This window comes from Onychostruthus taczanowskii, unplaced genomic scaffold (genome assembly GCF_017590055.1).
Source record: "Onychostruthus taczanowskii isolate IOZ18803 unplaced genomic scaffold, ASM1759005v1 scaffold25, whole genome shotgun sequence".
NCBI lineage: Eukaryota > Metazoa > Chordata > Aves > Passeriformes > Passeridae > Onychostruthus > Onychostruthus taczanowskii.
Genome location: NW_024499796.1, coordinates 5,389,325 through 5,416,933, shown reverse-complemented (window position 1 = coordinate 5,416,933; position 27,609 = coordinate 5,389,325). Strand labels below are relative to the sequence as shown.

Below are 27,609 nucleotides of genomic sequence, written 5' to 3'. Positions count from 1 at the left end.
AGGTGCAGTAACCAAGCCGTTCGATCACATCTCGCCTGTCCGCTGCAGCGCCGCACAGCTGGAGGCCGGGGATGCCACAGGGACGGTGGCACCGTGCCGGCGGTACGGGCTCACTGCCCGCGGGGCTGCGCACCCACACCGGCTGGGCCACGCAGCTGTGCCAACCTGCCGCACACAGACGCGGCCCCGCGGCAACCTGAACTGCTGTGGTCTTGGGAGCGAGCCCCGTTCCCAGGTCTCTGGGCACAGACACCAGTGCCCTGCCGTCCCGATCCCGGCACCCTCGGCCCCTCGCGGCCGCCGGACTACATCTCCCAGGATGCAGTGCGGCGCCGGTACCTTTAACGCCCCCTGGCGGCAGCACGGGGCGCTCCACAGGCGCGGCGGGCGGGCTGAGGCGAGCGGAGCCCGGGCGGCGTCGAGCGGGGCGAGGGGCGCGGGCTGGAGCCGCTGCCCACCGGCCCCAGAGCCGGGGAGGGCTGCGGGAAGGGTTAGTGCGAGCTCGCCTGTGCGAGGAGCCGCGCCGCAACCATGGGGAACCGCGGGATGGAGGATCTCATCCCGCTGGTCAACCGGCTGCAGGACGCCTTCGCCGCCATCGGGCAGAACGCCAACCTCGACCTGCCGCAGATCGCTGTGGTGGGGGGGCAGAGCGCCGGCAAGAGCTCCGTGTTGGAGAATTTCGTCGGGAGGTGAGCGGGGCTGTCCCCGGGGGCGCGGGCAGAGCTGCCGCATGGCCAGCGCGGTGCGGGGGCAGCGCCGCGGGGTCCGCGGGCAGCGCGGTGCGGGAGCAGCGCGGGCAGAGGCTCCTCACGGGCAGCGCCGTGCGGGAACGGGCGCAGGGGCAGCGCGGGCAGAGCCGCCGCACGGGCAGCGCGGTGCGGGCACGGCGCGGAGCGGGAGCAGCGCTCCGCTCGCAGCTCCTCTGCTCGGCGCGTGTGTGTGCGCGGGCAGCGCTGCAGGACGCCCGGGCGCTGCGGTGCGGGGGTACGGGGAGGCGCGGGAGCGGGGAGCGAGGAAGGGAGGGCTCCCCGCCTGGGGACGTTCCGCAGCGGGGTCCCCGCCACTGCCGCACCTTGGCGGCCGGTGGGAGCCCCCCCTTGTCCTGGCTCTTACATAACGGAGGGGAGTGAAGTGGCCGTGGGGGCCGGCCCCATCCATCCCCTGCTCGGTGCGGGGCTCAGAGATGGATGTTGTCGCTGCGGGGGGGTGATGCGGAGGGTGTTTAAGTTTAATCTGCTCCGTCCCCCTCCCCCAGCCCAGGCTCTCCGTCCTCCATAGCGGATGCCATGTCAGGAGCTGCGGGGAGGCTATAGGAAGGACGGGGTTATAGCTCTCCTATATGCTCAAATCCCCGGGTGCTACCATTTTGTGACAGGCAATATACTGATGCTTTCCCTTCATGTGACCTTCGCATTCATCATCTGCAACTTGAGTAAATTGCAGACCTCGCTGCTTGGGTATCTGCTCCAGCGCAGACATACAACACCTGGGCGGGGGGGGCGGGGGCTGGGGTGTTCCTCACCTTTTTCCTGGCCTTGTTAATTAATTGTATTAAGTTATATGTGGGTTTTAGTTATCAAGGTGTTTGTTTATGCTATGAGGAGCACGCAGGTTTCTGGTGACTTGCCTTAAAAAGCAGTGACTGCTGATACCTGGTCAGATGCTTGCGTGGGTTTTTCTTTTTCAGCAAACTGCATTTGTGACAACATCTATTGGATCTCATTTCCCTACCCCCACTTTTTCTTTTAAGCTGTTTGCTGTTGGATGGCTTATAGAGCTTTTCCACTGTCAGAAGGGTCTGTGGTGTGGATTAACTGCTTATTTAGCTGCAAGGAGCCTCAAATTCTGGACCTGTGCAAGGGTATCTTTGAGCAGTGAGTGCAGGGTGTGCTGGGTGTACTAGGAGGAAGGCACAGGGGTTGCATCTGGTGCAAGGAAAGCATGGTCAAAATAAAAATTTTTCTTCTCTGCCATAGATCAAAGAGTTTTGAAAAAATAAGAATACAACATTTAAAGAGTTTGGTATCTCTTCTAGCTAACTTCCAAAGGTCCATGCAATGTATGCCCCAGAGATGCTGGGATCATGCCAAGGGCAGGACATTGCAGAAACACATTCTACTGAGCCTCAGGTCATAGTCCAGGATCCACTTGTTTGTCCGTAGTCACAGAAAAAAATAAGGATTCCTGCCACCCAAATGAAAAACCTGGGCTGTAGCTTTCGAAGAAGGGGGAAATGGATCTTCTGAAATCTTTGGGCAAAATGGGTTCACCTGTTGTTTCTGCTGTTTTCATGCTTTCTAGGTACTGGCAGTCAAACCTCATAAATCCGTTTTAGAGGATCTGTGCAGGCAGTGCTGCAGTGGTGCTGTAGATAATGTAGGGCTGCTGAGCCAGAGGGGGATTTGTTGGAGGAAGGACAGTTGGTGTATTGGGGTAAACTGCTCCTCTCCTCTAGACCAACCACACAAGAAGATTTACTAATCCTTGGTGCATCTCCACTGGCACCAATTTAGAACCAGGGATTTTATCTGCTTGGTGGAAAATATATGAATTCAATTATCTTCTGTCTCTTTCTGATGACTCCTGTCACAGGAGAACTTATGACCTCACCGTGTCCCATCAGCTGTCTCTCTAGGAGCAAGTTACAGCGCTGTGGCTTTTAGAAAATGAAATAATTAAGGGTCCCCTGAGCAGGAGCTGAGAGCTGTCTGTAGAAAAGCATTTAGAGGAAATAATTGGAGGGGAAATGGAAAATGTCAGTGTGAAGAGGTCTTTCTCCATTTGATACCCCTGAGTGCTGGCTAGTTTAGACTGGTAACTTGAGACCTCTTACCACAGAATGTATGTGTATATGCTGCAAATCCCAATCCTGTTAAAATAATGTTGGGGCCCTGCTGTAATGTATAGTCTCTTTTCTTTCTGTGTGGCTATTGGAAACCATGATAAGGAGCTATGGAAATAGTATCCAGAATGAGCATGGTTCTTCAGTGTAATTGTGATAAGGGCTGTTTTCTTGTCTGAACAGTCGTAAGAAGAAATTGTGTGTAGACCTACTGTGTACAAATACAATTATTGCTGTGGTGTGGACATGACATATGTCAGTGCTCCAGCTTGATACCAGGATGGTGGTGCAGCTATTGCTCAGCAGCTGCTCGCTGCACAGGGAATGTGAGTGCTGATGAGTTTCTCTCTGAGTGGATGGAAATCTGTGCAAGAACAAATGCTGCTGTGGTTGGTACTGGCTGATGGGCATGATGCAGACACTTCAGCACAGGGACTGGGGGCCCCAACAGGGCTGGTTTCCCTGCTCAGGACCCGTGGGGCTCCTTTCAAATTGTCATCAAATCACGTTTCCCTTACAGGACAGCACACCTGCCCCCTGCCAGACCTGTTTTGTGGCTATGCAGGGCTTCAGTCTAGGCTGCTGCAGGCACCTTGCAGTAGCACTGAGTCCCACACTCAGTGGAAACCTACAAGCAGGGAGGAGTGATCCTGCCTGCAGTCACTGTTTAGTTACATGTCCTACCAAACAAATATTTTTCTCCTCCTGAATTCGATGGCTTAGTAGTTGCTGCTAATTGCGTTTTCAGTGACACTTACTCTGCTGTTAACAGATTATCCAACAGTGCAGAGCTTGTATTTATAATACCAGATGTCAGTGTGGCTGCTATGTGTGCTTTTGCTGCTGGAGTCTCAGCGTGGTGGCTTGGATACTGGCTGGTGGTGATAAAATTGCTGAAGAAAGAAGAAGCCATGTAGAAGCCAGACAGGTGACACATCTGTCCACAGACTGGTTTGTCCTGGGCCCCAGGGCTGGAAGGAAGGTTAATTGGGTGAGCTCCAGGCATTTCCTGTTGGTGTGGTTATAAGCTTGTAGGATAACTCAGGTTGGAAGGGACCTCTGTGATCATTCAGTCCATTTTTAAGGTGTTGTTACTTCCCTGCAGCCTCCTTTTCTAAATAAATAGGTCTTGGAGCAGGCAACTGTACCAGCATAATTGGTCTGATAAAAAGAACAAAGCACGTGGTCTGTGCTAATTTGACTGAAGAGCCCAAATGACTGAGGAGGTTGTACGAGACAGCCCACAAGGCTGTTTGTATAATCATCCATGTTCATGCCACTCTTACTTTACCATGTGAAAATAACAAATATGCTTTCTTTAAATCCTGTGATCTCAGAGCACTGTTACACAAATCTTTGGGTTTCTGGGAGTATTACTGTTACCTGTGCTTTACAAACAGGAGAACTGTGTTCAGCTGGTTCCTGGAATGGCTGTGCCTGGTGTGGTGGTGTCTGATCCAAGGCAGGGTGCTGCTCAGCCCTGCTCAGCTGCATTGCTCTTCATGAGGAAAACAAGGCACCTCTGACTTCTCCAGAACAGATGGTTTCAGGGGGCTGCTGAGGAGGCAGTGACTAAGGGCTGGGAACAGTGGGTGGAAGGACTTGAATGGAGATGAAACCATCTTGTTTATCATCAAGGGTCCTAAGCAGTGCCAAACTTGAGTGAAGTGAATCAGTATTTACTTGACCCCAGACCTGAGCTGGAATCTGGTACCCCATAAGCATCTTCTCTTGGAAGCTGTGCACCCAAACTAGGGGTACTTAGCAGTCTGTCACCAGGCTCTGATGGTATATGCTGAACTCCCTGATGTTTGTGTGTTGCCTGGAAGGAATCGGGAGACAGGTGGGGCCTAAACTCAACCATGTTGGGCTAACCTTGCCTCTCCTAACACAATGAAATTTCCACATGGGTAAAAGAGCAGGGAAAATGCAGCACTGCAATGCCTGTGGCAGTCAAAAGGCTGAATACTCATTAGGCATAGCTGCAGTAATTGCTGTGACAAAATCAGGCACGGGCCTGGCAGCAAGTGTCTCTTTGCCTTTCTGTGTCCCATACTGGTGATGCAAAGCTGGATCTTGAAGCCACAGGGTTGAGTTTGGCTTCAGGTATAATGACTCTGAGGAGCAACTTAATACCTTCCACAGCCATTTAGAGATAAATACACCCCCAAGATATGATAAGGTAATGCCTTCCTTGATAACGAATGCTTTGCTTTGTTATGAAAAGCTTCCCCAGCAAAATACCTTCAGAGACCAACAGCAGTGTTTAGCAGCTATGTAGAAGTGAAGGATCCTAAAGGGATGCATAGAGAGATCCAGATACTTGACCTGTTCCTGCAGGAAAACTTTTGTTGATGGTCTTTGTACTTTTAAGTTGCTCAGGCTTCTGCTGCAGTATGTGGTTTATGAGCTTGAGTGTTGAGGACTGAGTGTTCAAATCTTGTAAAATAGCTACATCATGTATAGATTGGGGATGTCTGTTGTACTGGGCAGTGCTGAGCATCGCTGCAGTACTTCAGGAGCAGATTTAAATTTAAACAAGAAGATACATTCATGACGTGCTTTGGCCACAAAAGAGGTTCTTAAGAGTGATTCGTCAAAATTTTTGAGGGTTTTGATTTGAGATGTGTGCTGGCAGAGAGATTAACTGCAAATCACAGACCTTTAATTGTTGTATGATAAATGCATCTGTGAGCCAGTCAAATGCTGTTGTCTATTTGCAGGTTAAAAACACAGGCACTGCTTGTGAGCTGACTTATTTAGGGTTGCAGTGGATGGTGCAAGAGCCAGGAGTAGGATTCTGCTGCTTAGAGAAATAAACTGTGGTCAGATAAGTCCTTCGAAGGGCAGCCAATCTTTGGTCTCCAGTGAAGAAAATACCAGTTTTCATCTTGAATTAACTGGGGAAGGAAGAAAATATGGAGCACTGGGGGAAATGGGTAATGTGTTAGAGCAGACCCCAAGATAAAATAATTTAAGAGAAATCCGTAGCGGTCTGAGCAAACACTTGTGGGAGGAGGAGTGCTAGAAGAAGATGCATAATTAAGTTAAAACATAACATAACATGGATGGCTGTGAGGGAAAACCCCGTGAATCTCCATGTTCGTAGATGCAGCAGCAGTGTCTGCTTGTGTTTGTTGTCAGCTTGTTTCAACCCCAATCCTGTCGGGGTTGGCTCAAATAAGTGCAAGTCTAATATTTTTTCTACTTCTTGCAGCAGTTACATGTTCTCTGCAGATCTTCCTAGCTGTATCTTTCAGCTTAACTCTTTAGTGATGATCTTGTGCTTCTGGTGACTGCCCACTAGCCTTATGTTCTCTAGAAGAAGGGATCTTTAAGGCATGTCTCAGATCATATCAGAATTCACCTGGGGAAAGGAAACCAGCTGCAGTCCAGTGGGGAAGCTGGTGCTCAGTGTGGTGCAGTTGGTGTTTGGACCTACTGGTGCGTGAAAATGACAGGTTGCCTTGTCATTGCTGGAATTCATCACCTGGTAGCTGACAGATCAGGGATGCTGCATTTCCTTGTGGACTCTTCCTTGTTAGCATGATAATCCTCAAGTTGAGGGTCACAGAACATCTTGAGGTTTTTTTATTAGTTCTTACTGTACTTTGAGATAAGTACATGTGGAATTTTTTGTGTTTCCTCAGTAAACAGGATGCAGTGATACAAGACTGTAAAGAGGGAACAGAACCAGTGGGGAAAGGAGTCTGAAGTTCCCAAAAGCTAAACTGTCAGGTGCTCCTGTTTTTTAAAACTTGGTGTGCTTATCACACAGTCAAAAAACCTTAATAAAACCAGACAAAGCAAAGATGACCTCTTGTTTTTAAAGGCTACTGATTGTTTTCAGAAGCCATTCAATATCTATCTGGGAATACCAAGCCAGGTCCTTGACCCTGACTTTTCCAGATGCTCAGAGCAGCCAGAACCCTGCTAGACTTAAATTGAAGGAGTGGGAGTCTGTCTGCAACACCTCCTATCTGAGGCAGCTTCTGAAAATGTTATTCTAAGGCAGGAAGTTAATCCCCTTCCTGATCTGGTGAATTCCTGAATGTCCCTACTTTGTACTCCAGGTTTGGGTCTGTGTGTACAAGCGTGAGGAAAAATTCTGAATAAGGTTTTTTTAAGATGGATCTTTTTGAGGAGAAGTGGAAGCAGCTTACAACTTAGCATAAGTTAATCAAGAAAACAGTTCTTGCTGTGTTCTAGCTGCTGGGGTGAAACTTATTATGATGCCTTGAGCACTGAATTTATTGGACAAGAACAAACCCATGTGTGCTCCACCCATGTGGAGCAGTACTTAGTTTAAGCCAGTACTTAGTTTTTTGTTTCAGGCAGTGCACGAGTAGTAAAACCAGAAGAGTTAGTGAAGGGGTGGCAGGCAGTCATCCAGAAGCATATGGTGTTCAGCCTAGGTGCCCAGTGTAAAATTGGTTTTGAGGCGGTGTCTGTGAAGGCAGATTTACTGATAATGTGCAAGGTAAACCTACTTCCTTGATATGCCACTAAAAAAAAACACCCCAAAAACTTTGGGTGTAATACTTTCCTCCTTCTTGGACTCACAGATCTGTAACCATATGAGTCAGAGTACTGCTAGTTGGAAGGAGAGATGAAATTAAATCTGGTCCAAAAAAAACCAAACCCCAAAACCAGAAGTCTAGTCATGCATGGTGGGAAAAATAGCTTACTAGTGGGACAATTTCTCATTCTACTTGAAGTTTTCTCCTCCTGGTCTCTGACCTGGTTTTGCACATTCTGATAGAGAGTGGAATCTCATGGTTAAGGAATATTGTCTCTTATTACAGGCAAATGGGCATGTTCAGCCTTGGGGTGTAATTCTGTTCTTTGCTCTGAAACTAAATTCTTAGTGATTAATTTCATACCTTTTTCTCCGTCCTTAAAGGCTTTTGGTGTCTCCCATGACATGTAGGTGTATATCATTAATGGACACTTGAACTAACACTGGAAAAGGTTAAGCATAAAGAGAGAAACTGTTTTTCTTAACAATAAATGAAAACTCTGTAAAGATGGCACTGCAGTGTCTGTCTGAGCCCTTGCAAAGGCTTGCCTTCTATCTAGAAGTGTTGTGCCAAGAACTTAAACTCTTTGTGCAGGTTGGTTTGCTCAGTATTTTGCTGGTTACTTAAGTCTGCTCTGCAGAGGTGGGGTCTGGTGCAGCCACCTTTGGCTGCTGGCATAGATCAGGTGCAGGATTCGGGGAGTGAGGGTGTTCTTAGAAAGCACTGGAAATGAGAGGCTGTCCTAGATGGCCTGATAGCACTTGAATTTGTGAGCATGGCCTTTCAGGGCAGGGATGGGTAGCACAGCTCTACAGAGGAGTGAGCCCAGGTTTTTGTACCTGGGGACTTTCAGTGCTTGCATGTTCTGGTCAGGTTTGGAGGTGGTCAGCCTGCAAGCAGGTACTGATTCTGGAAAAACTGCAAAAAGTTATTTCTCTTAATTTACATTTATCTGTGATCCATCTAAAGCACACAGCGTGCCTATTTTGGGGTGGCTTGATAGAGTTTAGTAATGCAAGCTAGATGTGTTGCTCAGAACTAACTACTATAGATAATGGGTTAGCTGCAAAGAGAGGGCTGAGAACATTCAGTGTTTACTGATGAGCAGGCAAGACTGCATCAAAACACTGATAGGCAACTGAGGGCACAATTTAAAGTTAGATATTTAAACATTTATTCCAGGTGACTCATTGATACTTTGTAGTTAGGTCCAGCTTTGTTTTCCAAGTCCATTAGTGAATATTTTAATAACAGTTGAATATCAAGTGGCTCCACAGTTTTCTTAAGCTGTCTTATGTAGGTGGGCAGACAGGACAATTAAGTTGCTGGTGTTTGCTTCCTTTGTGACCTTCAGGTTTGTCACAGCTCTGAGCCTGGTGCTGACTGTAGTAGATAACTGCTTTGCTTTCCTTCAAGACACAGTACAGGAATAATGAGCCCTGAGTCTGAAATCTAACAGTGTCTCTGTTTTCTCTAGAGCATCTGACATGGAAAGTTTTGGCAGACCCAGCCATGACCAAATGGAAGTGAGATGGTCCCTGGTTAGCAGCTTCTTGCAATTCAGCATAACATGCTTTTGGGAGCTTCTTGGAAGCAGACGTTATGCAAGCTCCTCAAGCTGTGTCTTGCTGACTGGAAGCAAACTTGCCAGCTTCTGCCATTTTTCTGCAAGTCTTGTGACTTGTGTGGCTTTTCTTAGAGCCCTGGCCACAGCAATTGAGCGAACAGAAGAGCAGTGTAGCTTTTGTATTGAAAACAGCAATTTCTGACATGGAGGTTTGGGGGTATTTTTTTCTCTAAAAGATGCTGTTTCCCTAAATGCTTCTGGAGACAAGTATAAAGAATCCCAAAGCTTCTAAGACCTGCATTGTCATCTCTTCCCTTCCTAAAAATCAGGGCTTAGTCTCAAAACTATAAGCTCTGCTAAAATACTCGTGTTGCAGTCGCAATGAACAATAAATGAGGTTTGGAATAAACCCAGTACCTCACTTGTGACGGAAATGGGAATTGAACTGCAGTCTCTGGGGCTGAAAATACTATTTTAATAATGTATTGCCTCAACAGTCTCCTTTAACTCTCCCTTTGCTGTTTCTTATGGCTTTAGGCTGTGTTGTTGCAGCTGTGTGGAAGGGTGAAGAGTTAATACAACCATAACAGACATGGGAAGCGCTTGGCTCCTGTCTGCCTGCTCAGACTGTCATTTTGGGGCTGGGAAACACTCTTGCTGCAAGAGTGGCCAGTGATGTGTATGTGATGCCTAAGAGAGGACACGGCCAGTGTTAAACTGATACTGCTGTGGATTTTGGCTGCAAAGCCAGGCAGTGCTGCTGTAATGCTGGATAAAAGCTGATCATAAATTGCAGCTGTATTTCAGAGTAGTTTTTCAGCTGCATTCAGACCCTTTCTCATATCAATAGGCAGAAGTCTACAGAGATGCTGAGCAGTCGGTTCTCAACATCTGCAAATGTTTTCACAGCACAGCTAACTTACCCTGGAGAGCACTAGGAGAAACTACAGTGTTTCCCTTTTTTTTAAAATTGAGAATGGAGATCCAGTGATGAGGGAGGTGGTGCTGAATTTTTTAGAACGAGGAAAGAGGTACCTAAAGGCAAAAATCTTGAAGTCTTTGTTCAGTTCCTCCTCTTTGTCTTCCTGCCACTCTTACATGTGTAAAGACAGAGTAAGTTACATAGGATCTGGCTCAGGGCTCTGACAAATTACCAGACTGTTTCAGCCCTGAGAGCTCTTCCTCATCCACGTAGTTACAAACCTCTAAAAATGAGGCTTATAATCACTGTCCATTTGCCACCTGCCTTCCAGCACAGGAGCAAATTCCCTGTCAGCAGGGTAATATGTCTGGTGATCCGTTAGTTCGGAATTAAACCAATAAACAACAAAGCTCTAGCCCTCACAGGTTTTATGCTGATATTTAGCCTTGCTGACTTGTTTATGATTTATTCTGAGCTTACACTGCTCTGGGTCGTGATGGGACCCCTTGATTCTACTACATGTTAGGTTTTCTCTGTTTCTGGCTGCTGTGATCTCTTGTGTAATCTCTGGCTATTTCTTAAGCTGATTGTGCTTTTACTTTTAATAGAAGCTCCTCTATGAATAGCTGGGAATTGCCTGAGCATGGTGGTGGCCTTGAGAGGAGATCTGTCGCAGTGGGGTTAAAGCTACGGGTAAGGAGGAGGTTGGTACATTCCAAAATGCAGAATACCCTCAGGGATTGGTGCATGACATGTGTCACTGCAGAGCTGATGCTGCAGCTCCAGCACTGAAACTCAGGTCACCTCTTCTACATCATGCAGCTCTCAGCAGAGATCCCAGCAATAAACTTCTTCCCTCTGGGCTGTGCTACTTTGATTTGTTCCTGTTCCGAAGATTTACTCTTCCTATGCCTATTCGTGCAAGATGTGTTTGTTATCTCAGGCCTGCAAACTACCAGGCATCCCAGACTAATTTTGGAGAAAGAGATCCATTTCCTGAGTTAATTTGTATAGACTATTGAAGGAATGATATTTAAGGAATGTTTACTGCAAAAGAATAATCGAGTTACTGCACTGGCACTTGATATTCTGCCAACTTCTGCTTGGACAAAGTTGAACTTGCCTTGGACACCTGGAAGGGCAAAAACAGATGTCTTAGAAATCACTGTATTGGTGGAGTAGAGATACAAGGGAGAGAAGTTTAGTTAAATCCTTTACTTGTGGAAAAGAAGGAAAGGAATGGAAGGCTGTAAGACTGGTTTATCCAAGTCACTGTGCCACAATTTTGCTATCAGAATGCCCACTGATAAGACAACACCTGCTTTGATCTTCCTTTTTTGTTGTTGTTGAATTTGAGTCCAGCCTTTTTGTCACCTCCCATGGTCACTGCCCAAATGTTCCTTTTGTGCGCCTGAGAAGTGCTGTTCCACTGGACATTGGAACCAGACAGGAGGTCTGAAGCTCAGCTCTTCTGGGACTATTGATCCAATTTTTGTTCTGGTATAGTGGGAAATGGAGATGTTTGTGTGGTTTTTAAGTAGAGTTTAATGCTTCTGGCTTTGCTCTGCACTAGAGGTGTTTGTAATCAGTCTGCTAGGTCTTCTTCAAGGGCTTTAAGTGGCTGTGCCTCTGCACCATGTTCCCAACCTGGGTTGATCCTAATTCTGTGTGGAGCTGCAGAGGTGCAGTGCATAGCAAGGAACCTGGTGCTGTTCTTGCATACTTCTCCAGGCAGAGCAGAGATGTAAATTGGCATCTTAAATTCCCTCTGCAGGACAGCTGTGCACTGGGGGCAGTTTGGTCAGGGCGCCTGAGTGCAGCATAATTGTGTTACCCCATGGAATTCTGTCCTTCCTGCCTGGCCTGTTGGAAGGGAAGCAGGCTGCCTCCCCATCCACAATACTCTCTGCCTCTTACCTCTGACCTGAGAAAAGCTTTGGGGTACATGCATTCAGCTTTATAAACCCACCACCAATGTGTGGCAACTAACAGCATATCATGGCTTGTGGAGGTACCATCCTTCCTCATGCAGCTTCTGTGTGGTTTGTGTCTGTGGGCTCATCAAAGTGACTTTGCCTTTCCTAATGAGCTCTTTCAGTTGTCTGTACCCTTTAAGGAATTCAGGCTCTGGGCAGCCTGTCTCCTTTTCTAGCACGAAGTGCTGTCTGGGAGTGGAGGAAGTGTCATGCTGCAGTGATGAAATGTGCCTTCAGCTACATTTGTTCTTCTCTTGGGTCTTGCAGCAAATACCAGGACTCCAGAGGTGGAGTTTTGATAAGAAATCTAAGATTATACTTAGCACAAGTATTTGATATCTTAGAATTTGCCATTGTACTTGGTTTCTGTCTCTGAAAGAGAGAAGGACAAAACAGGAGATAGCCCCCCTATTTTATCCAGAGCCTCCATATGATGAGTAGTGTGAATATTAGTTACTCCTGCACAGTATAATGGTGTCTCTGAGCACAGGAGGGCCTCTACTGCTGGGCAGCCTTAGGACTGCCTCTGCTGCTGGGCAGTCTGGACTCAGCTGCAGCATGGCTCCAGAGATTAAAACACTGGTGGTGGGAAATAGTCAGGTCAGCCTGCTGCTCGTCAGTCTTAGCATCCATTAATCCTAGGGTGTTATTGTGGCTGTGCTTTCCCATCAGCCATTCCTGCCCCAGAGTTTTAGTGTACAGCTTGTCCTTTTGTTTTCTCACAGCTCAAGTTGCAGGTGCTGAACAGGTCACGTTTTTCAAGGCTGCAGCCTTCTGTTACAGCAGAGCCAGGGGTTGTTGGTAGGTTTGTTTGTGCCAAAGCAGAGCGGTGTTGCTGCAGTGTTATGACAGATCAGTGCAGCTTGAAAAAGAGAGAAAGATGCTGGGTCATGGGTTTACCTTTCTGGCCTTAAAAAAACTGTTTCTTCTCTACTGTCATAGGGACTGAACTAATTGGATGCTCTGGGGTGTTGCTGCTGCCTGGTATTGTCTTCCTGGGGACTACCTGGATATTACAGGGAGATTCTGCAGTTGCAGGGAGATTTTTGCCAGGGTATATATGCTTTTGAAGTAGCAAAAAGAAAAATACCTTCAAGATGTGCTGTGATGGTGAAAATTAAGGAAGACAGACATAAAGGTCTGGTTTCTGGGGTGGAGAATGCATCATGCAGTGCAATATTTCTGGTGTTACTCTTTTTTTTTTTTCACATGAGTAAAACCAGCCTTGTTTCCTTTCTCCTGGGATTGCAATTCTTGAAATCAAAACTGCATTTTCCACAAATGTGTAATCCTTACTGCCACATCCATTCAGGATACACCAGGCTGCTTATTCTCTTAAGTTCCTGATATTGTCATGCAGAATAAGTGCTGTATTATTTTTTTTACCGTGAATATCCCAAGGCAGCAAACAAAATCCAGGACTTCATTTTCTATTACTCAGAAAATCCTAGAGGAAGCTGCACAAGCAGCAGTGCTGCAGTTTTGTGCTCTCTCCAGCCTGTGCTTCCCCAGCTCTGCAGCCTGGAGTCAATGCGGCATTTGCTATAACGGGCAGTGACTTTTTGAGATCAGGCTGTAGGCTGTACCACTCTCTAAATAATTCTCCACAGTAAAATGCAGAGCTCCAAACAAGAAAATGCCTCTACAGTTTTTTACCTGCAGAAACACGGAGTAAATTGGCTCACAAGTGCACGTGAGGTGCTGGAGTATTCTGTTTTGATTTCCCATCTGTGTTCTACGTCCTCACGTATTCTGGACTAACCCATCTGCAGGAAGATAGCAGGGAAGGAGCTGGCAGATAACTCATCCCTCAAAATGGAGGAGGAGAAGAATATTCCTGATTAATTCTCTCACAGCAGAGATGAACTGAAGCAAATGATATTTTGGGTGAGATGGTTGGGTTTGTATGCTGGGAGTGCCTCTTGTTTCTCCTCCAAACTCTTGACCTGTAACTGTAGACACTTGCTTAAAACCTCAGCAGCTGGGGGCTGATGCCCACCATTGAGGGATGCAGGAGTTGTGTGGACATCAAACTGATTTGTTTCTATGGAAACAGTAGATTTTACCATGTTTTAGGGAAATAGGAGGGGAATTATCCCCCTGGGCCTGGTTCTGGCTCTGAGATTGGATTGGTTGCTGCACAGCAATTGTAGAGCAGCAGCCCATGAAGGGATTATCTATCAGCCAGTGATCACAATTAGGGAGGGAAGCACGTGGCTCCAATCTGCCCCCATTGTGGGATTCCCAGGGTCACAGCCCTCCATGGCACTTAAAGAATTTAACCTTGGTTACTCATAACCCCAAAGGAGGGCTGCATTACAGTGCAGGCAGCTGCACCCAGACTCCTCAGCTGGGATGGCTGAGGGAATGAGCTGTGCTTGTACCTCACAAGAGCTGAAAGCTATTTGTGGTGTCTGCAAGGTCTGGGGGGAGCTGAGATCTTTTAGACAAGCTTCAAGTGATGCTTGCTGGTGAAATTATTGTAAGTCAAATTTGTTGTACTGCTCTCAGAAAGTGCCAGCACTTGAAGTGTTGTGATCAGGGGTGATGATTTTGAGACTTTCTTTTAAAAATGAAAGGTAACCTCATGAAACCACAGAAGGAATCAAAACATGAATGTGAACCTCGAACAGGTTTAAATAAGACGAGTTTTTACTAAACCCCATATATTCTATATATACTATAATCCCATATATTCTTAGTGATCTGTAGAACTGAGTCTCTTCAAACTGGCCAGGTGCCCTTGTCCAAGATGCCAGTGCTAGTCCTTCTGAAGGAGTCAATCAAATCTGTATTTCAGACTCTCAGGTCCTAAAGGCACTTACCTATCCAGGCTCTAGCACTGACTGAGAGGGAGAGCTTGTATTTCTAGACAGAAAGAAGGCAAACCATGGAAAACTGAGAGAAAGGGTAATGCCTGTGTGTGTTTGAACCTTTACCCAAGGTACTCCCTTGTTTCCTACAAATGTAGGACAGGAACTGTGTAACTGTCTCTAATGGGGAGCAATTCTGTTTGTTCAGCTTCTGTTCCCCTTACTGTATAGGGACTTCCTATATTCCATGTTATGTAAACTGAGTTAGGGATGAAGGGCAGCATCTAGCAGAAATTCTTGCTTTATGCTTTGTAATATAGCCAGTAAGTCAATTGGATGGGATAATCCTAGTTATGGATTTGCAGGGGTGCATCAGAAGAATGCAGCAATATCTGTGCTTTACTTTCAGGTCATCTAAAAATATATATATAGGCCTTGAAAGTCAGGCCAGATCCTGCTGTAAGGTCTATGAAGCATAAATCTGGGGTGTGCTGGCTTCTTTGGAATTACTGTAGACATACAGCAGCAGAAATGCCTGGGGCAGACTCTTGGTTATGCCACTTTAGTCTGCATGCTGGCAGGCCCTCAGGCCATTGACTAGAAGTTTAAGAATGCCTGTGACTTCCTTGGATGTCTCTTGCCCTTGGAAGCAGGGCAGCCATGAGGGCTCTGTAGTTGTGCATTTGATTAACTGGTGCACAGCGGCTCCAGCGCAGCCATGACTTGGCATGATGCACACTGCTGTCTTCCAGATTTTGATGTATCCTGAAGCTAGTGGAGTGTGAAACACAAAAATCAGCCCAAAGGATTCAAATTAAAATAAACAATAGCAAAACTTAGCCCACTGCTTCCAGCAACCTGCATAGAGGCATGTACAGGAGAGGGGCTGAGATGCAGAGAAAAGAGATGTGGATGTGGAAAGAGTGGATTAAAGAGGTACCAACTGCTGTGGATGGCTCCTGGGAACCAGTCTGTGCAGTGAGAGATAAGCCAGAAAAGCAGAATTTAGTGTGCTTGGGGAGGGGTGGGGAAGAGAGCTGTTTCCAAGTGATCATTCATGTAAAAATTGCTGTGTGCTTTCCTCCTGGCTTTGGCAGTGTTAAAGAAGGTGCTGCAGGCAGAAGACTGAACATGGCCACTGCAGTTGAAATATCAGTTATGTGAGAAAACATTGCCTCAGGGTGTTCCTCTCTCATTGTTTGAGCCCCCTCAGCCCACACTTGGCTCAACAAACACATTCTGAGTGGGAAAAACACGTTTTTGATTAACACTTCTGATGTTCAAGGCATGTAGGTCCTCCCAGAGGCATGAGAGCACATGAATATGACAATGCCTTCCAGTAAGAAAAATCTTTCTCCTGTTCTGTAAGAAAGATCTGGGCACCACCAAAAATTACCTAAACGGGACACTGTCATGTCTGTATATGTAAATCAGTGTCCAGTAATTGTGTTGTGTCCCAGGGTGAGGAGACAAGCTGATGATAAAATGGCTAAGGTGGAAGCTTGAAATTCAACTTCTGTCTCTCTGTGGCCCATCATTTACCCCAAATGTCAGTGAAACAAACCTCACCATTATGCCTGTCCACGAGGAAGTGGATTTGATTTGCCAAACTCACTGTGTAGGCTTTCAAGCAGCCAGGCATGCAGCTTTCTATGGAGGTGGATTCTCTTGGAGGGGGCAGTCTCCTGAAAGATTTCTTGTCTTTTCAGCAGACTGTGGTGTGGGGTTATTGTAGTTTTTGAAATGTTGTGTTTTGCAAATAGATGTAGGTTTCTGATGTGGATTTATTGAGTTTATATGTTAACTCTATAAATACAATGCATTTTTCTTATTTTGAAAGAAGTGACAGCACAGTGTGGGAAGAAGATACAGGAGAGCTCCAGAACATGGCATATCCTGAACATTGGTAAAAGAGGTGCAGGAATGACAGCAAAGGTGATTCTTGTGGTGAGAATCATGTCAGTTCTGGAGCAGGATGTGGTGTGAACATGTAATACTACTATTGCTACACTTACTTACACTGAATTAGCATAGCTGTTGTCCTTTTGTGTTTGAAGACCTCAGTGCCTCAGTCTGCACAAAACCTTGGGCAGAACCTCTTGATGGCCCTGTGCTGGTATTGGGTGCAATTCTGCACGAGGGAATAGAATTCCAGGCAGTTTGGGAGAAGGTGCCAACTTCAGAAGTCACTTTCTACGTCATTCTCTGCCCTCTCCGACTCGTGTTTGCAAATTATCCAGTATTATGTTACAAATGTGCCCAGCTTATACTGGCAGTTGTGTTTTGCCCTGCTTGGGCAGCACCTGGGAATTTTCTAGGACACTTCCTGGGAACTCACCTTAAGCACAGCAAACTTCCACACTTGAGAGGCTGTTTGGTCCTTTTGCTTACTGACTTGGAGAGCTGTACTGGGGAGAAGTGGCCAGGTGTTGGAGAGGCTGTTTGAGGGTGAGGGTCAGAGCTATTTAACAAAGCAATTGTAAGTGTTCCAAGCCAGCACAATAGTGTTAACCTCCCTCTGCACTATTGTAAATAGGAGCTCAAGGTGCAAGGCAGTGGGAAGCCTTTTCTTTAATTTTTTTGTTTCTCCTAACATGTATATTATGATGACACTCATGAACTATTGCCTGTCTTTATTTTTCACAATTGTTTTCTTGAATAATGAATCACTGTGCACAATAATATTGCCAGTATACTGGAAAATGGTGTACTTACAATAGATCTTTATTTCTATATGTATCCATTGTGTGACCAGTACCAATTGCATCCTAAGAAGTTACATTATGCTAAGTGCTTATGGAATTGCTCTTGTTCACTGTCAGGACTGAGAATACTTGTGCTGTGGAGATTGGCTGATAAATAATGCAGATCCTCTGGCTTAAAGTTATCTAAAAGTGCTAACCTTAATGAAAAAAACCATGACTTAACTAGGAACAAGATTTAGAATATGATTGAGTCTGTATGACTGGTGTCCAAGTTGACATGAAGCAGTATGAAAGCAATATGGAAGCTTAGAGCAGAGGAGAACAGAATAGTAGGTTGATGGTTGTTTTGTTCATAATGCACTTGTTTTTAATGCTTGCTGTTCCTCTTGCCCTGTCTGGCTTTTTTTTATTTATTTATTTGAGAAGTGCTTTGGCTCAGGCAAGAGAAGAGCTCACAGAGCTAACCAAGTTAGCAGGAAGCTCTGAATCTGCAGTGCAGCCCTCTTGGCAACCTGCTGGGTGGCAGGGGAAAGAACAAACTTGTCCTTGTTCTTGCCCCACACCTGAATTAGGGAATTGCTTACAAATGTACTTGCATGTTGCTTGAAGGATCAGACCAGGAAGGTGCTCCAAGGGCAGCTCTGCATCCTTCTTCCTTGTAGTAGAACTACACAATGTGTACTGTGAAGGAGCACCAGGAGTTAGTGACCAGAAAGCTCCTACTGTTTCTGAGGTGTTTTTTTTAGGAGTCAATATGATTAATAGTAAATATTTTCAGTGTGTGGTTAACGTGCCCCACAGGTGTCAGCCTGTGTGGTAAGGGTTCCTTTTGATGTGCTGAAGTAAGAACATGTTTGAAAATAAAAGTGCTGTGAGGTGAAATGCTGTTCAGAGAAATGTGTAAGCTGTCCATAGAATGCAGTTTGTGTGAAAATGTGACTGTTGCTGATGGGCACAGTGATCAGAAGAATCATGTGAAAGGTACCAATACTCCTGGATTGGCTTGGGATTCTTGTAAAGCACCGTGCCATCATGAGCTAAGGAGGAACTCTTGGTCTGGATGTGTGAGAATGATGAATGATCAATTATAAGCCTTGACAGATGAAAGTGGTTTGAAGCTTAGGCAGGAGCAGGTCTGAGCTGTGTAACCAGACAGTAAAATCCATAGGGACAGAACTGTATTTCTTGTGGTATATTGGCATACTGCTTTGTGCAGAGCATTTCTGATTGAATTGCTGTCCCCAGGCAGCATCAGAACACAGGAAGTTACAAATACTCAAATTAAAATACAAACAGCCGTGTGAAATTATGGAGGCTTTGTGAATTTTAATTTTCTGAAACTAATATAATCCAAACTGGGGATTAATCACATCCCTTAATACCCTGTTTTTCTATAGATGTTTAATAAGAAATCAAATTGAAATTAAATGATCAGATGCTGGTGTTCCCTTCTGTTCTTTGCAACTGCTTTTATGTCTTCATAAACTTCTGGTTTGGCTCTTCAGTTGAGGCTTTACCTTCTCTAGTGCATTCAAATTCAAAAATCTCAAAGGTCTGTCAAACAATTGACTGCAGCTATGCTGTTGGTTTGTCTAGACTAGGCCTAGATTTGTATTTCAGAGCCCTCTACAAGCAGCTTTCCAGCCTTCCAGGCTCTCTGCAGACAGGGAAAGCAAGGTCTGTGTTCCATGTGGGACAAGAGATGGTACCTGGGACTCTGTTCTGGTTCTCACTGCTGTAGAGTTCTATTGTGACTTCAATGAAGACAATAATCCTGCATGAAAAAGCTTTGACTCAAAGTCCTTTCAGAAGTACAGATTACCAGTGGATGGAGAAGGTGCAAAACTTGAATTTGGTGTAAAGAGGGAATAAGTGATGCTCATATTTGCAGAGAAGAGAAGCTATGGAGAAGCAGTTGCAGCCTGAGCTGATGTGTGGGGATGCCATTCTTGCTCTTCCCTGTTAGGAAGTTGTGGTTATCACTTCTGATATCATGGCTACAGGGTCAAAAAGAGATTTGCAAACACCAGATTGCTGGAATGAAACAGCACTGTAAATGTTACAGGAGTCTCTAAGCCTTAGAGCACAAACCTAAAGCAGTGAGCTGACACTTCTGGCAAAGCATGAAGGGACAGACTGGCTCCTGCAATCACTTGTCTTGTACTTATCAGGATTTGAGAGCATTTATTCCAGCAGAGCTGGTGGAGCAGGCACAACATGCCCCTAACAGTCACTGAGATGCTCCAAGACTTGCTCCTTCTTCAGAGATCTCAGTATTTCATTTAACAGGAAAACGTCAGATCCAAGTGTTTGACCAAAGGAGTAAACAAATATTCTTTGGTCTGAGCAAACTGTGTGTGTGTGTGGACACAAATGTGCCCCTACTGCAGCAAACCAGCTCATGTAAGTTTAAGTAAAAATAAAAGATAAAGATAAGTATAAAAAGATAAGTGTCTTTTAATGAACAGTCACATTTCTTCAGTGTAACAACAGTGAATAAACACAAGAAACTTGTCTGAAAGTTTGTGTGTGCCTCTTCATGTAATCCCAAGCTTTCCATTTGGGTATGTGTCCTACTTTTTTTTGATTGCATCTATCTTTACTTCCCTTTCCATACAGTATACATTGATTTATACAAGCAGTTTGTAAATTTCCTTTGTTTTATGAATAGTTTGGGCAAAGTGTCTTTGGCTGATGATACTTTTAACTTCTAATCCTTTGTATTGTGCAAGTCATTAAATGAATTCTGAAAGTTGTTTATAGAGCAAAGGTGGTTTTCTTGGTCACTAATAGCCACTAATAACCTTTCTGTTCTGTAGGATTCTAAGTTACTTAATGCATGAAGGCTTTTCATAGATAGTGTCTGGCTTTAGTTAAAAACTTCAAACAAACAAACAAAACAATTAAGGAAAGCCCTATTCCCAGTGCCCTGATTATAAATGTATTGTTGCACGACATCAATATTGCGTTAATCTGTTTTCATTGTGTTTGGATTTTATTTCAGTGTTGCTCTACAGTAGCTGCCTTCCCTTCAATATTTTTTACTGCATTACGAATGCAGCTTTCAGCCCAAATCTGCACTCTCATGCAGCTCTGCATATGAAAATAGTAGTAAGGCTGGAGGGGATGCTGTGTTTGTGCTTGCCCCAAGGTAGCTAGTCAAGAGCATGTGTAAGCACTTCAGAACTGAGCAATGCAAAATACAACAATAAATGCCTTTTCAGGTCATTTCCCTGTCTGAACTCTTTCAGCCCGAGACCCGTTAAGATTTACATCCTTGGTTCTTTGTGTTGCCTTGGTTTAGAAGAGGAGATCTAACTCTGCCCAAGAATTTACCTACCTCAGTATTCTCTCTTTGCCTGTTGTTAATAAAAAATGAGTGTGAAATACATAGAAATAAGTCTTCCAATAAGTGAAATTTTGGGAAATATAGTTATCTGAGCCTAGTTTTCCTGCCGTAATAAAATGCTTGGAATTGCATTGCTAGAACTGATACCTCAATGTCTTGATTCAGAATTTTGAGTCAATAGCTAAGAAAGCTACAAGCAAATTAAGTATTTATATTCCCTGAATACAGCTCTGTCTGTTTTAGCTGCTACTTTGTGTATTTTCTAGATGAAGCCTAGCCTGGAGGAGTGGCACAGTGTTGTATTCCTGCTTTAAAGCGCAGGAAATCAAATGTTGTAGTGCACTGCTGTGTGTTACAAACAAATAAACAGAAAAAGGATTTTCCAATTGTTAAGATAAAGAGTGAAAGCAGAAAACAGGGTGTTGGTGCCCTCAGCCTGAGTAACATAATTCAGGCACAGTCATGTATAGTGAAGTATGTAACGAGGCTCTGCTGTCATGCTGCAGGCTGCCTTGTCTCAGCACTCAAAGCCTTTATAACATTTTATCTCTGAAGATTTATTCCATCTTTCTTTTTCATCCCTCAGCCTTACTCTTTTACATCTCCCCTGCTGGAAGTGAATTGGCCATTTTAACCCCTCTGCTCTTGCCTGCCTAGGTCACCTGGAAATGTGATTTTAACCTGGTGTGGTAAAACGTGATTTGTACCTGGTGGTGGTTTTTACCTGGTGTGTTCCTTCCTGATTCCAGCTTGGTGACATCACTTTGAGCTGCTCTTTTGGAGCAATAGCTGTGTGTGTGTGTAGCTCTTCCTTCAGGCTCTGGAGTGAGCTCAGGCTGTACTGGGCATGTTGTCTGTGCCACGCGTGCTCTGTGGTTGTATTTATTTGCAGCAACCCTGCAAGAGGGCAGGCAGGGCTTTCCACTCCTCCTGCTCCTCAGCACTCAGACAGCTCCCCCAGAAATTTACTAATCCCTACATTTTAGTTTCTGTGATTTGAAAGGCTTAGCTGGAGCTGGAGGAGGAAGGGTTTTTTCCAACAGACTGTAGAGAGAAAGTAAATGAAGAATAGGAAATAACAGGGATACAGTGGGATGATACTGCATCAGTTGTAGATTTTTTGTAATACAGGTTTTTGTCTGTGACTCCTGATAGGAGTCAAGTGCAGAGAGGATTTGAAAGTTGAACTGCATGTACCTCCCAATAGTTTGTGGGTAAGAACACACATTCATTTTCAGATATTAGGGATCAGATTTGCATGCATTTTCACTCAGAACTAGAGCAGCACTAGAGATTGTTGATTTAGGTGACAAAATGTTCCATATTCATTTGTTGTCTTGTCCTCTAGAGGACTTGGGGGTTTTTCCTTGGAATAGCCTGGGAGCTACTTGAGTTAACAAATAAATTGGATCCTTTAAAAATAATGCTGGAACCCAGTGTCATAGATTTCTGTCTGTCTTGAGATCTTTTTCTTAGTAGCTGTGATAAGGACAGCAGAGAAATTGGGATTTTAACCAAAGCAGAAAGATTCAGGAAAAAACTAGTGCAGCATGAATAGGATCTTGCTTCCTATTGATTTCATGCTTATAAATGCAAGTGGTCCTTTTTCTACAGTAAAGCAAGATTGGATACTGCAAGTTGGAAACCAATAACTAGAGGACTGTCTTGGTGTGCTGGAAAGGGAATCTGTAGTAATGTGATTCCTTTTTCTCAGGTATAAGTTCAAAAGAATTTAGTGGAACTCAAATGGATTTGTTATGCTACCAACTGATACAAGGATAGGACTTTTCCACATACTGTCCACAGACATGTATAGGAATGGAGCTGAGACAGCAGAAAACTGTTAGAATGATTCAGTGTCTCAGAGATTCCAGGGTTAATCCCACTGGAATGGGAAAACTAGAGCTGTATTATTAGAAAATCAAATGAAAGGCAATCCCCAGTTAACTCTTTATACTTCTGGAAAGTCTAAAATAATGACAATGAGTTTCAGTCTAATTTTAACTGAAGTTCCATTATTCCTGACTTAGTAATTAGCAGGTGATATTTTTGTTTGAGGTGTTAGAGGATATGCAGTGCCTCCTTACACTCATTTCACTTGAACCTGGTCTTTAGTTTTTGGTATTACCAAGTTATTCTGACATTCCCACAGATGGGGAATTACTTCTGTAGCTGAGAAAATGGAAATACAGAGAAGCAGAATAACCTGCATAGGGTTACACAGGAAATTATTGGCCAAACCAGGAGCTGTGACGGGGCTCAAGGCCTTGTCTGGTGGGCTGAAACAGAAACTCACTTCTCATCTTCATGGACTTTGTCAGTCTTAAGTTCATGCAGGAGTAAGAGGAATACCTCAAAGTGGAGAGCCCTGGATTTCTCATTCAGCAGAGTCAACAGTTACTCCTGAATCAGCAAAATTATTCCTTGCCACAGTTATGAAGGGAAGGAGGATTGTCTGCCAGAACCCTGCCAGTGTAGGCAGGGCTTATTTTAACAGAAAACTATGTTCATGCTGTAGGAAACATATTTTGAAGCAATGATTCTCCCAGTAGGCGAGGAAGCAATTGATTATATTTTCAGAACTGCTCAGTGGCTCTTGAAGAGCCACATGAACAGCCAAGTAGTAGAAAACCAGACCACAGACCAGCAAGGTCATGAGCAGATGCAGTGAGCATGCCTAGCTTTGGATTGGAAAAAAAGGAAAAGCAAAGGAGAACTGGTGGGCTCTGGCTGCTAAGTCAGCATTTGGAGAGTGTTAGTGTAAGGCTGCTTTCCCTTGAAATTAATTGAAGTACACAAAAATTCAGGATTTTTTTAAATACAGAAAGAAACTGCTGTTTTTGCCTTGGCAATACTGATATCTTGATAGTTGCAGCCAGGAGAGACCGTGTGTGGAGACAAGGCTTTGGCTGCTGGTTATTTTCTCAGTTGTATCACGTGGTGTTTGCACACTGGGACAATGTGGTGTCTTCTCAAGCCTCAAGTGCAGGGTGTGAGTGAATTTGTGTAATTGTTTTTGCCAAAAGGAGGCATGCTAGTTCTTTGGCTCTGTGTCAACTTCTCTTTTCTTTCTGAAAGATGAAAGTGTGGTTTTTTCCAAAGTACAGACAGCTGTATTAAATGGGCTTGTTAGCTAACTTGGAACTTCAGCTGAAGGAGCTGTACTGTCACAGATGTGATTAGAGGGACTCTGCTGTGAGTGTAAACTACTTCAGAACAAGCTCTTGCCCCTCTCAAGGAGAGGCACTTTGTTTTTAGTGACTTAAACTTATTTGTGCTGGTAGCTAGGACTCCCCCTTAGAGTCCATGTACACTTACAGAAGCAGAAAAAAAGGGAAGGAAACAATCACTCACTCATCCAAAACTTCCTGTTTCATTGCAGGGACTTTCTGCCCCGTGGATCTGGCATCGTAACCAGGCGCCCACTTGTCCTTCAGCTGGTAAATGCCAGCACAGGTATGTGAGCTCCCTTCCCCTGTGTGTCCAGCAGGATTGCTGTCTTAGTCAGGAAGGTCTTATTTGATCACTGGAAAAAATAAATATGGATTTTCCTGAGGAAAAATGACCTGCAGCCTTTTTGCCTGTTTAACATCTAATTCATTAAGTCTTGAGAAGCAAATTGCTTCTTAATTTTTTTTTTTGTTTTAATTTATTATTCAAGGCTCCATGCACACACATCATAATTTTCCTTTGCCTATGCAGCTGTGACTCTCATGAGTAAGACCTAAAAGCTGAAAATGTAGTGAATTAAGGGGGTGAAGATGTTGGGCTCAATTGAATTATCTCAGATGTTGACCACATAAATGTGACTGCAGTAACTACTGTTCCAACCTGCAAACTCTGTTGGGAAAGGCCCTTGCCAGACTTTATCCCTTCAACTGTGTTTTGTTGTGTTGTGCTTCAGGACATGGTGCTTTCATTGCACTTCTGAGTGTTTCTCTGGTTTTGGTGACTATTTCTGACTCTGCTTCTGTTTAAATAGAATATGGCGAGTTCCTACACTGCAAAGGAAAGAAATTCACCGATTTTGAGGAGGTCCGTTTGGAGATTGAGGCTGAAACAGATCGTGTTACTGGCTCCAACAAAGGGATTTCCCCTGTGCCCATCAATCTCCGAGTCTACTCTCCCCATGGTGAGTCCTAATGCAGAGGGACCAACTCTTCTAGAGGCCTCTGCACTGCATTGTGAATTGACAATGAAGTACTGTCATCCCTTCCCGTTCAGTGTAGCATATGTGGAAGGACTTTGAGGGCACAATTTTCCTGATCAATGTGAAAACAAGTGATTTAAAGGGAAGGGTGATTGGCAATCACAGTAGAAACAACCTGCAACTAGTTCTTACTGCCCTATAATAAGCAGGAAATCAAAAGCTTTGTGTGCTTTTGTGTGTGCATCTCTTATCCCTTATTGGAGTCACTTCAACTACAGGTGGTACTTAAAGACCAGAACATTCCTACCTTCACAATCTCTTGTGCTAACTCCTGTGTCCTGTGTCTAGTCCTGAACCTGACCTTGGTGGATCTGCCGGGTATGACAAAAGTCCCTGTAGGGGATCAGCCCCCTGACATCGAGTTCCAGATCCGAGACATGCTCATGCAGTTTGTCACCAAAGAGAACTGCCTCATCTTGGCAGTATCCCCAGCCAACTCTGACCTGGCCAATTCTGATGCCCTGAAGATTGCAAAGGAGGTGGATCCTCAAGGTAAATATCTCCTAATTTATCCTGGCATTACTAGACAGTGGCCTGATTTTCACTTGGTTGTGGTTAGCCCAGTAGCTTAGTGGCTCATGTCTGTTGTCTTGGGATGTATTTTCACCAACATTCTTCTGAGAGGTATTAGTGAGTGTTAATAGTTGCTGTAGTAGAAATTTTGTTACTCCCCTTTTCTTCTTCTTTTGTTTAAGTCCCATTTCTAAAGAGTTGAAGGATTTCCTTTCCTTTAACCGTTTGCATTTAGCCTAGAAAGAACTAGGAAAATATGCACTAAAATCCTTTTCTGCTGTGGCATAGTTTGTGCATTCAGCAGGATACAACTGAGAACTGATCTTGATTTTTGTCCATTTTACTCCTGTGGCCCCTTGTGCAGGATGGGAGCTGTAATGTGTAACTTCAAGAGCCCTTGGGTAGCTAAGTTGGGCAATCTGTAAGCTCTGTGAACAGAGCAAAATAATACAGGAGTCATTTGCTGATCAGGTATGTTTGTGGTTTTCTTCCATAGGCCAGCGCACCATTGGGGTCATCACCAAGCTGGATCTTATGGATGAAGGAACTGATGCACGAGATGTATTAGAAAACAAATTGCTTCCCCTCCGCAGGGGTATGTTTCCTCGTGCTTTGCCCATGATCTCCTTCCTCTGTTTTCCCTGTCTGAGGTGTCCTGGCCTCATCCTCTTCCTCCCTTCCCTTCTTATAACATTTCTTACAACTTGTGGTTAAACCATCTCTGTGCCAACCTAGAAGTCAGAAAAGTTGGGAACAGGGCTCAGTCATGCTGTTAACATGGAACAAGTTCCTAAAAGGAACTTTTTAGGTATTTATACCTTGATACATTGTCCTAGCAGAAACACATTTAAGCTCTTACTTTTACTTTCTCTTTCCTCCTTTCATTAAGGCAAGCTGTGAAAGATGTCTAAAACACTCCACTCGCTGCCATAGTAAAGAGATTAATAAATTCTGGGCTGTGGTACTTGGCTGTGGCCATGGCAAAAGTACCTGTGCTAAGGACCCATAAAAGGAGAGTCTGAAATAAATGAGCCTGGAATGTGCTTTGTGTTAGGGGAGTATTTACAAATAAGCTGGTTCTCTGTTCCATATTCATTTTTATCCTACATACCAAAATATCAGAAGGTGGGCCATTCAAGGAAAGTCTCATTTTAAACTCTTCCAGTTGCCCCTAATAATGTGTTGGCACTAGAATCCCCCTTTTGTAATGCTGCTGGCTGAGTGACTCAATGTGCTTTGTGTTAGGGGAGTATTTACAAATAAGCTGGTTCTCTGTTCCATATTCATTTTTATCCTACATACCAAAATATCAGAAGGTGGGCCATTCAAGGAAAGTCTAATTTTAAACTCTTCCAGTTGCCACTAGAATCGCCCTTTTGTAATGCTGCTGGCTGAGTAACTTCCTTCTCAAGTCTGACTTTTATTTACATCCTTGCAGCCCTCTGATCTCTAATCCCACTCTCACAGGTTACATTGGTGTGGTCAACAGAAGTCAGAAGGACATAGATGGCAAGAAGGACATTCAGGCAGCTCTGGCTGCAGAGAGGAAGTTTTTTCTCTCCCACCCAGCCTACAGACACATGGCTGATCGCATGGGAACCCCATTCCTGCAGAAAGTTCTGAACCAGGTACTGTCCACAGTCAGGAACTGCTGCCCACAGTGTCACTGGCTGTGAAACACACTGAGGCCAGTGATGGAGCTTGCACCCCAAAGGCAGAGCACTGATTTATCCTTTCACTTTCAGTAGTTGGTTTGTGGTATAATACACTATTAAGATGCAAGGTCTTTCTGGCTAAGTTAAAAGATACCTTCTAAATTCTAGTGATCTCTGTACCTAACAGTATTTGTGTGATACTGATAGTTAATTCCCATCTATTGAGGCTATCTGTTTTTCATACAGTAGTAATTTACTGTTGCTTTCTTCTCTGCTCCCTTGAAATACTCTCTGAAATGAAGAGAGCCTCTTTCCTATTTCCCCTTATTCAAATATTCCTCTTCAAACTGAAGTTTCTCACAAAGCTGTGCTTTGTGGAAACTCTCTTATTAGAACCTCGTGAATGGTTTTGGCTCCTTCCACCTTGCCTTTTCACCCTTTCTTTTTTTGAAAAAGGGCTTTACCACCACATTGGGTGTCAATGGTGTGCTAGTCTGAAGGCAGAGTAGCCTTTACCCCCGTGTAAAAAGCAAA

General features: G+C 44.6%; 1 protein-coding gene across 13 annotated transcripts in view; it reads left to right on the top strand.

Annotated features, from left to right (window-relative positions):
* Positions 1-379: 379 nt before the first annotated feature.
* The window catches only part of DNM1 (dynamin 1), a 66,765-nt gene continuing 39,535 nt past the window's right edge, over positions 380-27,609 (top strand). For all 13 annotated transcript variants that reach the window (XR_005952837.1, XR_005952836.1, XR_005952835.1 and 10 more), the window contains exons 1-6: positions 380-692; positions 24,080-24,153; positions 24,680-24,829; positions 25,196-25,399; positions 25,917-26,015; positions 26,888-27,048. Coding sequence is in view for 10 of the 13 variants with exons in the window: in XM_041406559.1 (XP_041262493.1) it covers positions 532-692; positions 24,080-24,153; positions 24,680-24,829; positions 25,196-25,399; positions 25,917-26,015; positions 26,888-27,048 (849 nt within the window). In the remaining 3 variants the exon portion in view is untranslated. The remainder of the gene's footprint in view (positions 693-24,079; positions 24,154-24,679; positions 24,830-25,195; positions 25,400-25,916; positions 26,016-26,887; positions 27,049-27,609) is intronic.